The sequence below is a fragment of the Fulmarus glacialis genome, unplaced genomic scaffold (genome assembly GCF_000690835.1).
Source record: "Fulmarus glacialis isolate BGI_N327 unplaced genomic scaffold, ASM69083v1 Scaffold49205, whole genome shotgun sequence".
Classification (NCBI taxonomy): Eukaryota; Metazoa; Chordata; class Aves; order Procellariiformes; family Procellariidae; genus Fulmarus; species Fulmarus glacialis.
In genome coordinates, this window is record NW_009213323.1 from 1 (window position 1) to 12,200 (window position 12,200).

Below are 12,200 nucleotides of genomic sequence, written 5' to 3' on the forward strand. Positions count from 1 at the left end.
TCTGTCCCAGCCGGAACCAGGACACTTCCTCAGCTTTCTTAGTCTGAGAAAAATAAAGCAGAGACAGAAGGAAACAAAATTAACAGGATGAGTAAAATAAACAATTAAAAGGCATAGTGCACAGGTTGCTTCAGATAATGAAAAATGCCTTTGCTGAAGCTGCTTCTGTTCCCCTATCTGCCCAACCCTATTATCAGCAGAAAAAAACCTGATCCAATTTGTCTTCGGGAGTGGAGGGATGGTTAAGGGCATGAATCCATCTCGAGGCAGTGAACTTAAGAAGCTTAGCTAAATTATTCACTCAACAGTAGAAGTAGCAGTTCAAACAGATTTGATGCTGAATTATTTTCTAAATCCTGTTTGTTTAAAAACAGCTGTGGTATCTGAAGTTTAACAGTTCATTTTTAAATTGAGAGATTGTATTTAAATGTCAAGTAGATGGTCTATTTGTTTATCTTTTGTTTGAAAAAATCAGAATGATAAAAGATAAGTGTAGTGCATGAAATTTAATTGACAGTTTTGGGTGGAACTATAGAAATACTACAACTACTAAGCTGCTTTCAAATGATCCCAAACAAATACATCAGCATAATATACCTCATATTTTTCCTTGACTGGATGAGTTCAAAGGACCCATAAGCTCAAGTAAAGGCACTACGTTGCTGAATTAGCTTTCAGGTTAAATACATGGCATTTTCTTAATAAGGGACTCACTGGTCAAATATATATTGGCATCAAATGGTTTTTTGTTTAAAAATAAATGTCAGTCTAGATATCTGCAGTTTATTCATGTTCCACCACACTGTGTAGAATTCCCAGTCCCCACCTTTTTTTTTTTTTTTTTGTTATTTAATAATGGCAATAATGGCAAATTCTTATTTTTCTGTGTGACCCTCAGTTAGACCCTCAGCTCCTCAGCCGGAATTCTTTCTTGGGTACAAACAAAACTGCCTTGGATGAAGAATGTAGTCTACTATAAAAGCACTTAGATGATCCCAGGTACAGAAGCTACTTAGCTGGCTGACTCAGAGAAAATATTCCATGCTAGCCAATTTCTGTTCCGCATACAAAATTCTCCTGGTATTACAGTGTTTACAGAACTCAAGTGAAAATGGGATTAAAACCTATATTTTATTTTCTGTAGTATCATCTAGTATCAGGGATTGTTACAGAAAAAATTGTCTTATTGCCACAGTAATGATATAACAGATGGTAATAGTTTTTTGTTATCATTCCAGTGAGAGTGTAAAACTGCTGCTCCAGTTGACTAGCTGACCTGCCTCGAAGAGGGAAGGCACTCTTGCACTAGCTGGCCGCAAGATCTGTATGATTCATTCCAGCAGCCCCAGTTGGCTATTCTTTTCTACTGTCCCTGCCACTTCTAATATTCCTGCATTCATTCCTGAAAACCCCTGCAGCCCTTGAGCCCTTAAGTGGCCCGTGGATGGTTGTGTAATTCTTGAGTTCACAGTTTTGGCAATAAAGTGATGTAGACCTGGAATGAACTTCTGGTTGGAATGTGAACCAGAGCAGTAAATTTCAACGAGCCTGGGTTAGTTTATGTTATTAATAAAGCAGTGTAGTGAGTTAAATAGGAAGCTGAGGAAATGAAAAAAGGCTAACTATAAGACTCAGATTTTATGAGTCCCCTGAAGACTCAGATTTGGCAGAGGTAGCTTTTTTTTTCTGCCTTTCCCCCCCCCGCCGCCTTTCTCCATGCAGTCCTGGCTGTGGTAGAACAGCCGGTAGAACCGGGAGAGATCAGCCTGCATTTGGCATATGGACATGAGAGCAGGAGATCTAACTGATGCTGATGTGAGTGGTCAGTTCTGAAAGCTTGGAACAGAAAGCCAGCAAGGGTTAGGTGGCACTCTATCAGTCCCATCTCAATAGGACTACCTCTACATGTACAATGTGTGTAGTTATTGCAACACTAGCTACACATAGAGAAAAACTAGCCCAAATAATTGTATTCCTGGCGTAAAGAGAACACATCCTAGCAGATGTTTTTTTATTTTTTATTTTAAAGTCATGATGCGTAAGTGGCGTGTGGGATTGAGTGGGCATTTCTAAAGGCTCTACAGGAAAATAATAAAAAATCCTCAACTCTTTTGAAAATACAGATCTTAGTGTCTTATATTTTCATAGGGCAAAAGACTACTATCTCCCCTTCCTTAAGGGCTTTTTGAGTGGAAAAAAAATCTTGATTTTTCCTTTAGGAATCCCTAAAGGTTCTGCTTCATTAGGTTTTTTTACAGTTTCAGTAACCATACATGCTCAGAGATAAAAGGAGCTTTATCTGGCAGTCATACTACAAACAGTATATGGTCTCTATGCAGGAAGAAAAGCTATCTCAGGACACAACTGTGTTAGATTTCACTTAAAAGGCATTTCTAAAGAAGGTTGTCTAGTGTGTGACCACAGAGAACATCACTTCCAATTTGAGAACAGCTGGAGAAGAGACAGGGCAGCTGTAAGCTGTTTCCTTGTAGTTGCTAATCAAGTACCTCTACATTTCTAGAGCAGTACTGCGCCTGGGTTATTGTCACATCATTCATTATATTATTATGATGTTCTAAGTTTAATTAAATAACTTCAGTCTCCTGTTTCTTGAAAAATCATGGTATTATTGCTACTGGGAAGCTGAAGAATATTGTTATTTATGAATAAAAGGTCCATATTTGCTTTTGAATGTAACATCCTTAAAACAATGTTCCGTGTAGCAAATGACTTTCCTTGCAAGTAAAACATTTTCAACACCACTCAGAGAAGGTGAGAGAAGTAACTTAGGCTTTTGAGACTGAGGACCAATCTATGTTAAGTAGCTAGTTAAAAGAAATTGTTTCAGTTCTTCCACAAGTTCTTCCACAAGAGATCCCCATTTCCTGTTTCATCCCTGACAGATCTCATTTGGTGGATCACTATCATCATGGCTATTTAAGGATCATACTAGAGTTCTCAAAATGTTAATGGTCAGCTTTACTCATTATTAAAACTAGGAAAATAAATGGTAAAGAAGAAATATATTCTGCTCAGAACTAGAGAGCTGGTTGTTCAGAGAATATTTTGATGTAATTTATACATTCATTAGCCATTTGCTTAACATCTAAACTGTAAAACAACTGTTGGTAACAAAGTTTATCAGCAAATACCATTTACTTCAAGAAATCCAGGAATTGATGTAGTAACACGTTTATTGATCACTTTACCAACTAAAGATACGATTTTATACAGTCAGTCAACAGCAGTAACATACTTTATGAGAAGCTATGCTTTATAAAAAATGTGTTTACAATATGGATTTCACTAAACTTTTCAAGCCAAGCTTTTACAGTGCTAATCAAACAACTGCTGTACTTGAACTTTTTTCCTAAAACATCAACGATCATGTTGTAGACGAAGTAGCTTTTCCATTGTTAATGTGGGTTTAGAATTTAACAAGACAACTTTAAAAGGTTTAAAACATCCATAACATTGTCATTACTTTAACATTCACACTGATAAAGTGATACATTTAATACTTTCTAGCATTAATAAACAGTGTAAAAATATATTGCATATATATATATATATAAATTTGTTTCCTTTTCCTGAAAAAACCTAGTACAAACTAGTAGTATATGATCCCCCTTCAAGTTTCTTTTACTTATTTTAAAGATTTGATAATAGTAGTTTTAAATTAACAGAAACAAAGATATGGAAATAGAGAATCACTGTTGTGCTCCCCCATAACCTCTTGTCACGGTTACTGAGCATATGAACCTCTTGGTAACGGTGGTTCCATTTTTGCTAACACCAGTTAGAAGTTTGGCACTGACTGCAGTGGGGATAAGATTTTGCCCAGTGTGCTTTGCACTGGATGGTGCCAGGCTCCCTTCATCAAGTGGTTAAAAATCTTTGCTTAGGATATGGTTATCTATTATAGTTAAGATTAAAAAATGCTATGCTCAAGCTGTTCATCTGCAATAATGAAAAAAGAAATTCAGTGTTAAATTAGTGAGGAAAAAAGTAAACTTGTAAGGTTAAATGATCATGTAAAATTTTTGCCATGTTGAAAATTTCACAGTGAACACAGTAGGCTAGTACAGCTGAATGTTAATGTTTGCGATGCCTGCAATTATAAATATTGCAGGTAATTATTAGCACACATTATTAGCTTCCTGGTTTTCTGGACCAAGATGAAAGACAAATGAAAATAAGAACAAGAATAGTAAGATTCACTGAAGGTTTTTCTCATGCTGTACAGTGCTCCAAGGAAGACTATGTCAAGACCTATCTCCATATCACAACTATTTAACAATTAAATTTTTATTAGTGCTCTAGGTAATCAAAGACAAAACAGTTTTGTCTCTACACTTTATGATCAGGTCCTGACAGCATGCACATCCAAATTTGTGGAAATAAAGAATCAAAACATCTAAACCAAATTAGAAATGGATGTTGGAACAGAATGGACAGATAAACAAGCTAGCTAAGGAATAAAGCATAATGTGGATAAATAAATGGTTCATGACCGAAGAAAACCAACCTCAACATTCAAAAATTATACTTCTGTATAAATATATATTTCTCCTGTAATATTTAAATCTGTGAAACATAAAACCTTGCTAAGAATAAACTTCAATATACTTATCCAACATTGACCATTTCTCTGCTTTAGAGAATGTAAAGACAAATTACTTCGTATTATAAGCATTATACAAAACATTTTCCAGCTGCAATAGTTTGCCAAAGCTGATATATTCTGAACACAGCACAAAGATAAACACAAACACACTTTTGTTGCATCCTATAACTTGTTTTTGTCTATGACCTTGCCATTTCATACACTACAGTGCTAACAAAAGTAGTTTGCCAACAGAGTTTGTAGGTTAACTGACCTTACACAAAGCCTTTGTAAAGAGCTAGTACGTATTTAGCATGAATATTACAGACATACAGCATTTCAGTTGCATTAATATAACCCTATTTAACAGAGCCCAGGCTGCATTATTTCACATTATTTAATTACTTTGTTTAAAAATAGCATTTGAGCAAATGCAAGCATACAGAAAGTCACCTGATGTAAACTGGAGCTTAAAATAATTCACCGTTGTGGGGATACAGATTGCCATCTTTTTTCTTATTTTGCTGATCATCCATAATACAGCCTCTCATCAAAATGTAAAGTATGAGTGTATTTTTAGGGCTACATTTTTCATTAACGTGAATGTAACTTTATTCACGTTTGTGATCTGGTCTGAAAAATGTGCAAAGTAATAGAAAAATCTTGAATAAAGATAACTGAAGGTAAGGGCAAATTATCATGAGCATTATCTTTAAGACCTTTACAAATGCTTACAGCAAAACTCACTTTGTACGGTGCCATAAGCTTTGCAGTAACTCACAAAAAGAGATGCTGTTTAACTATATTTGAAAATTAATTCATTGTCTGTTTACCTGCAATGGAATATGGTAGGTGCTTAACATTTTTCCAAATCAGGTTAGTCAGTTGGGCATTTCAATGTCAATTTCCAAATGCAAGGTATTAAAAAAAAAAAAAGCCTCTTCTGTAGTCTTGCCACTCACGTATATATATATACCCGAAAGTAGTGCATGTGTGCGTGGTGCATGCACATGTGTGCATGATTATGAAAGAGAATTTATTTTTAAAAAAATCATTTCAGACTACCAATATTACATATGTCTGTCAACAATACCCAGCAAATAGGCTGGGTTTTTTTCTCCTGTTATTTATTATCAGGCTTGCTCTTGCCAAAGTCTGTGTAGAGTGGATGATCAACTAGCTTGAATTAAACAAGCCAATTCAAACGTTTTCTGACAACAAAGTAAAGAGTAATATCTTAAACTTATTTTTAAATCCACCTTCTTCATATGGATTTTGAAGCAATACAGCCAAGGTAATATACCGAGAAACATGAAAAAAATACCAAATATATTACAGTTATTTCTCCCTGCAAAAACAAATTACTTGAAAAATTAAGATGTGGAGGTTCTATCATCTGCAATATTTTTTAGCTTCCCGAAGCACCATTCTTAGTTGGGACATCTTTCAAAGCATTGTTTTTGAGTTTAATGAGTATGCATGAATGCAGCTAAAGGTCTCTCACTAGTTTTAGGATTCTGAAGACTTAAAAAGAACATCCCAGTCCATCATTTCCAGCTAATATTAGGTAAGCCAAATGGGCACTTGGGTGCACAGAACGAGTAACTGAATGTCTAAATGCTATTTTATGGGCAAGCACTCCACAAATACAGGAAGTACACATGTATCAAGTTGAGGCACTCCAGACTCTGAGAATTTCACACAAGTTTGAGATCTGTCATTATGCTTCAGGTATTTAATTTTATAAAGGTCTATGCAAGACTTCAAGTCCATAGGCATTGTACGACAGCCCTGTTTCCTGTTGCCACCTCAATGTACCATGACTTTGTACTTACTAACTGATGATGAACAACTGCATATATACATAATGAGTGTCAACTTGCTTCACAGAGTTGAGGCAAAGGAAAATATAGGGCCCATGCAGGGCATAATTTTAAACGGTCTCTTGAGAGCACTCAGAGGAAATCTTGCTTTCACCCTGATTCTCTCTCTCCTACTTCCTCACTATGGAGAAACACTTCTTGTCACACCAACTCTATGTTAGAATCAGTGATCTCCCACAGAAATAGGAACAGGGTAGACATGTAAAAACGTAAAAGCCTCCTTAGATCTTTACCTTCATGCTATGGAGGGAGAATGGCAGTGTCACCAACTGGCCAAACAGCATTGGCTGCAGGACTAGAGTTTGGCCCTAATAAGATTTAAGGTTTGGATCAACATCTATATGGTTTAATTACTTAGCTGGATCCAAAGAGTATTTGTACACACACACAAACCTATACAAGTCTTGTGTATTATATTACTTATTACCAAGTAGTAGATGAGCCAAGAACATAATATTCACACTGCAAACAATGTACACAAAGGTGTAGTTGTTTTGGCACGCATGCAAGGCTAACAGTCAGTTAAGAGGACGCGTACTAGCGCAACACATTACATTTGCTCTATCATGAAGGTAAAAGGTTTATTTCTTGGCCAGTGCAAACAGAGAATTCTCATTCATGGATGACAGGCATATGCCCCCAGAATACATGCATCACTGAAAGGCAGGGTTATGTTTTGAGTATCATACATGCAGGCATAAAGAATTAAAATTTATTTTATAACTATGACAAGTCTTAAGGAAAACACGTGTCAATTACAACTTTAAAGTTTTGGTTTTGGAGAAAGATACACGACGATTTTCTCTACAGATGGTTACAGATGGCTGGGATACCTATCACTTGCAAGCCAAACCCATAGCAGTCATTTGCCTTTTAGTTCTGGCTAATTCCAGCTACCATAAAAAATAGTAATTGAGCCGATAGAGGGAAAATATGGGTGACTGAAATGCTAATTCATGAACAAAGCTTCTATAATGCCAAAAAGTTGTCAGAGGAATTTTTAATTTAGGTAAGGTCAGTAAAATCTATAGAAAATATCATACTTCAATCCAAAATCTTTGAAGGACAATCTCTATGCTGATGAAAAACACAAGTTGTGACATATGAGTAGTTTTGAAATCTCCCTTTCCCTTCCCTAAAGCGAAAAAGAGATAAGAAATATTGTAAGTTAAAAAAAAAAAAGTGGCTAGATCTTGGCCACTAACCAATGTTCAACATTTCCTTTGGGATTCCAAATATTTGATTACAATTAATAACAACTGTTTACACAGGACTGTTGAAATAATGTATGGTTTTTTATGTCTGCTTCTCAGTAACACTACTGTGATAGCTTTGATAGCCACAAAAAGCAGGACAATAATTTTTGTTTCTGATATTTCCATATTGATAAGATTGTTGCAAAACTCTCAACACGTAACTAAAGCACACGGAGTGACTAGAGGGAATTAGTACACAAGCACTAATAAGAAAACCCATTTGACTTCTGCACATTCTATTTTAAAAATAGGTTATTTTTAGAAAATTATTTATAAGGACTATTCTTAAGTGAGTTTTTTTATTTCTTATCCTCAATCTTGCAAAGGCTTTGATGGTCAGATTAAGTCTCACAGGAGATACAGGTAAGATCATGTACTGCCATAGTATTTAAGGGTTTAATTTTAAATGAACAGTGTAATTTGAGTTTGTTCTTTAAGGCAGTTATTGCTAAAAGCTACTGGGACTTTCTGGTCACATTTCTTTTGGTAGCATGTTCAGTGGTAATGAAAGCAAATATAATTAGGAACAACAGGGTTTTATAGAAGATGTTGCATAGAGGAGTGCTGCATAGTATAAGATGCTGAAAATCAGACTGGAAAGTTAGATGGAATGAGTTGAGATGCCCAAAAAAAAGGAGATGAGTGTAAACCGTACTTCAGACATGACATTTAATTACAGTCTGGAGTATGGTGCACAGGAAGAGCATATGCCCTACAAAACTTCAAGGGTTGAAAATGGGTCACCTCCTGCACCTCCTGAGCTATCCCTTCCCCTCATCTCTGAGGTACCAGCTGTACTTGCTGTCCTGAGAGTTGAGGGAATGGCAGATGAACAAGAAAATGTAGTTTGCCTCATTCCCAAGCAGGCCTGGAACTTATGGCTAACATTCAAGCTCATATTTAGGCTTTTAATTTCCTACAGATATTAGTGGAAAAGTAAGAGCTTGAGTAGGTGGCTGAACCCCTAATACACAGCTGCATATGGTGCTTTTATTCACAACCCTTATCTTCCACACCAAGTGTAGCAAAAGGGAAAAATCTTTCCAAAGTACTATCTTTCCAGCCACAACTTCCCTTTTTCACTGTCCTATCAAAACGACTTTTTTTCATGCATCTGTTTGACTGAGTTTTAAAACTATCCAACTGTAGAAATGAAGAAGAAAAAAAGAGGTGTGTTCCTCAAAATGAAATACTGCTATCTGAAGCATCTTCTAAGCCATTTAAAGTATTTCAAAGAACTTTGCATCAGGTCCATACAAAGTGCTTTGGTTCATGGCAGGGATTTTATACTGTACAAGTAATGCAAAGTAAACTCTGGCAGAACCCCAGCTAGTTCCATCAGCGTCTTCTACGCAAACAGAGTAGCTCAATTTCTAGTCAGTGTCAGCTTGGATCTGTCTGCATTCTCAGTTCCTTTGCATGCCTTCTATCTTATGAGTGTGTTGGTCTCTCTCACACTGTGATCTAGCAACTTAAAGCTTAATTATACCTTAAAACCTTCCTAACCAATCACTCCTCCTGTGTAGCAACAGTCTGGCATTACTGGCACTCAGTAGTTGGGTACTTGAGAAAGCCTGTCACTTGTGCACCTCAAGTATTGCCTGATATGCCAGACAAGGCAGCTAGCTAGCCACAAATAGCCAGATCAACAGTGTGCTGAAAGGGCTCCGCAGTAGACTGGACTTCACCCTTCATTTGGGCTGGGTCAAGATCTTTTCAGTTACCAGTGAGTTATGAGTCAAGTCTTAAAGTCAATGGGAAGAATGGTTTTGCCTGTAACTTAGCTGAAGGATTTATCAAGGGTTAGAGGCTTAGCCCTTTTATTCATAAAAATCCTGGAGCCTTCTTCAGGTGCACAGACACCAGTGACGTAGAAGAAGGTTCTCTATATTTAGACAGTTCACTACCATGCTGGAATAATTTAGCCATTGTTGGTATCACAGTATGCTATTTTCATTCCTTCATTCCATGGAAATTTTTCTTCAAGAACAATGGGTAACTCTTGGAAAGGCTTCACAAAGCTGGATGCTTCTCATCCTAAGCATCCTTACATGCATCAAAAATCTTCCCAGGTAACCAGAGCCAACCATGGGAAAAGCCATTTAAATCTTTACAAGAAGATGTGCTGAGTTTTGGTAAACTTCCTTCCCTCTTTAAAACAAAACCCAAAATAAATTATAACCAAATAAAAAAATCTCCAAGCCCACAAGGAAGTCCTTGCCTTTGCTAGTGTTGTTTTGGTTTCAGGCTGATGTATGGGCTCAAAGAGTCATTGGAGGCAAAGTTACAAGAAAGGCTACCATTCAATGTCAGAAAACCAAAATATGAACAGTTTAAGGGCTGAAAACCAGTGCTCTGTTTCTGGACATTGGCCAAATACAGACTGTTGACCCGCACATGACAGCACACACTGCTCACTAAATTTTATGTACTCTGAGTGGGATGCCGATACTGATGCAGGGAGAGCAATAAATTTATTAACCTTTATTCAGAGTCGAACATGAAAATCAGTGCATGAGCTCTTTTTGAAAGAAAGCAAAGCAGAACTGCTAGCAGCTGTTTTTGAATACTGAAAATCTTATCTTTCATAATTTTAGAGAATCAGAATAATACATTAGGGTACTTGGTCAGCTCTTGCAGAAAATTGGACCAGCCTTTTCTCTCCTTTTTAACCGATATAAAAAAATGAGTTATTTTTATTCCTTTTAAGCTGTTTTGGCATTCTGGGCCCCAGTCAGAGTAACACTCAGCTGCCTGTACTTTAAGCCTGTGGAATTGGTTCTCCTTCTATAGCAGTGGAAAGCCATTCCCATCAATACTATTACTCCCAAGTTAGGCAGCAAAAGTGAACAGAGAATCAAATCCCTTGGCTTCAAACAAATTTAACATAAAATGTAGCCCAGTTATAACAGTATATTTTTGTGGGCAAATTGCACCTAATTACATGGATATTAAATGTCGTTATTCCAAGGGGCCGTAAACTTTCCTTATGTATGTTATAGCTGAAAGGGAATATGTGCCAATGTACGTGCATAATAACATTCACTTAATAGTAGTCTGATTGGCAGTGTTTAGTCATAATCAGTACTTTAAAGCATTATTAGCTTAATGCCCCCTTCATTTCAAATGTGAGGCAGTGCAAACCTGAAAACAGACTGCAAAAAGCTTTAATAGACTTTCTTAGTAATGTATTGTTCCTCACCTCTCAGGTTAGTACAATAGCTCCATCCAAATCCAGCCAGTCAGAACCATGCTACAGTACACACAGTAACAAGCACAAAGTGTAGACAGGAGGAAAGTAGGGGCTGGTATTTTCCACCTCTTTCTGTTGACATAAAATACTTCAGAACCTATATTGTCCTAGAAATAGGGGTTTTTTTTCAGTTTTTCATGAGTGGTATAGGACATTTCCAGGCTAGCACCTTGTATATTACAAACACTTACTCCCCAATAGTATTTTGTTGAATGTTTTAAGGAAAGTGCCAGATCCCATGTAAGACATTTTAAAAAAGCCCCAAAACAGTAGTCAAATCAAACTGCATAAATAATGGAATATTATTCAAAAAGACTGCTATGAAAGACCCTCTTTTCAAGACGTTCTCTTCAACACCCTCAGGGCAACTGGACATTTAGGAATGTTTGAGATCTTTTGCTTGAATTGACAAAGTGTGGTATAACTGCTCTTGACTTTGGTGGTTTTTTTTGTCTAAAGCTCAACAAAATGATGTATTTTTTGTACCGATATATTTATTTTTGCCAATATACGCATGAGGAATGTAATGAAGTGGCGTTGTGCTGCAAGTAGCTCAGCAGATGTTGAAATCAGTTCCAGTTCCTGAAAACAACTTCTTGACAACATAGTCTTAGCATTCACAATAACCAAAACATGTGGGATTCATCTACATCATTCTTACAAATATATTCTCTTTCCCCCTCTCTTTCTCGCTCTGTGTTGTAAACCCTCAGCCTTACTTGCTTCCTTGCACTTTATGATCGTATGTGCCTGCATGCTTATAGCCGGATACATATCCTGAAGCATCCACCAGATCTTCTCGGCCAGCTTTGCCTTTTCCTTTCCCACTGGGATCAAACCTCTCTTTGTGAGAACCCGTGAATTTTGATGTATCTGTAAGGCGTGATACAGTTGGAGATGAAATGGCTTTCTATTGAAAGAAAGAAAAGAAACAAAAAAACCACATCAGAAGTCAATTTTTCTTAATACAGATATTTGTACTATGCTACCGACATCTAAATCTTTGCTTATGATGGAGACTGTGTAAATATCTACTCACTTCCAGCAAAAGGATACAAAAAATGTTTGTTTCTTGCTATTACATACAATGACAATAATCATATAGCCAAGAATAAAATAGTGCAAGTTATGTCAAAATCTTTTGGAAGATACTTCTGATTAATCATCAAGTTCTAAGCACCAAAGATATGAAGAAGTCATAG

At 36.5% G+C, this 12,200-nt stretch overlaps 1 protein-coding gene across 1 annotated transcript; it reads right to left on the reverse strand.

Annotated features, from left to right (window-relative positions):
• Positions 1–11,717: 11,717 nt before the first annotated feature.
• On the reverse strand, positions 11,718–11,908 carry LOC104077053 (tubulin polymerization-promoting protein-like; the record flags this gene model as incomplete). Its single annotated transcript, XM_009578147.1, has 1 exon — positions 11,718–11,908. A coding segment is annotated over one exon (191 nt), but the record flags the coding sequence as incomplete, so codon positions are not given.
• Positions 11,909–12,200: the final 292 nt, after the last annotated feature.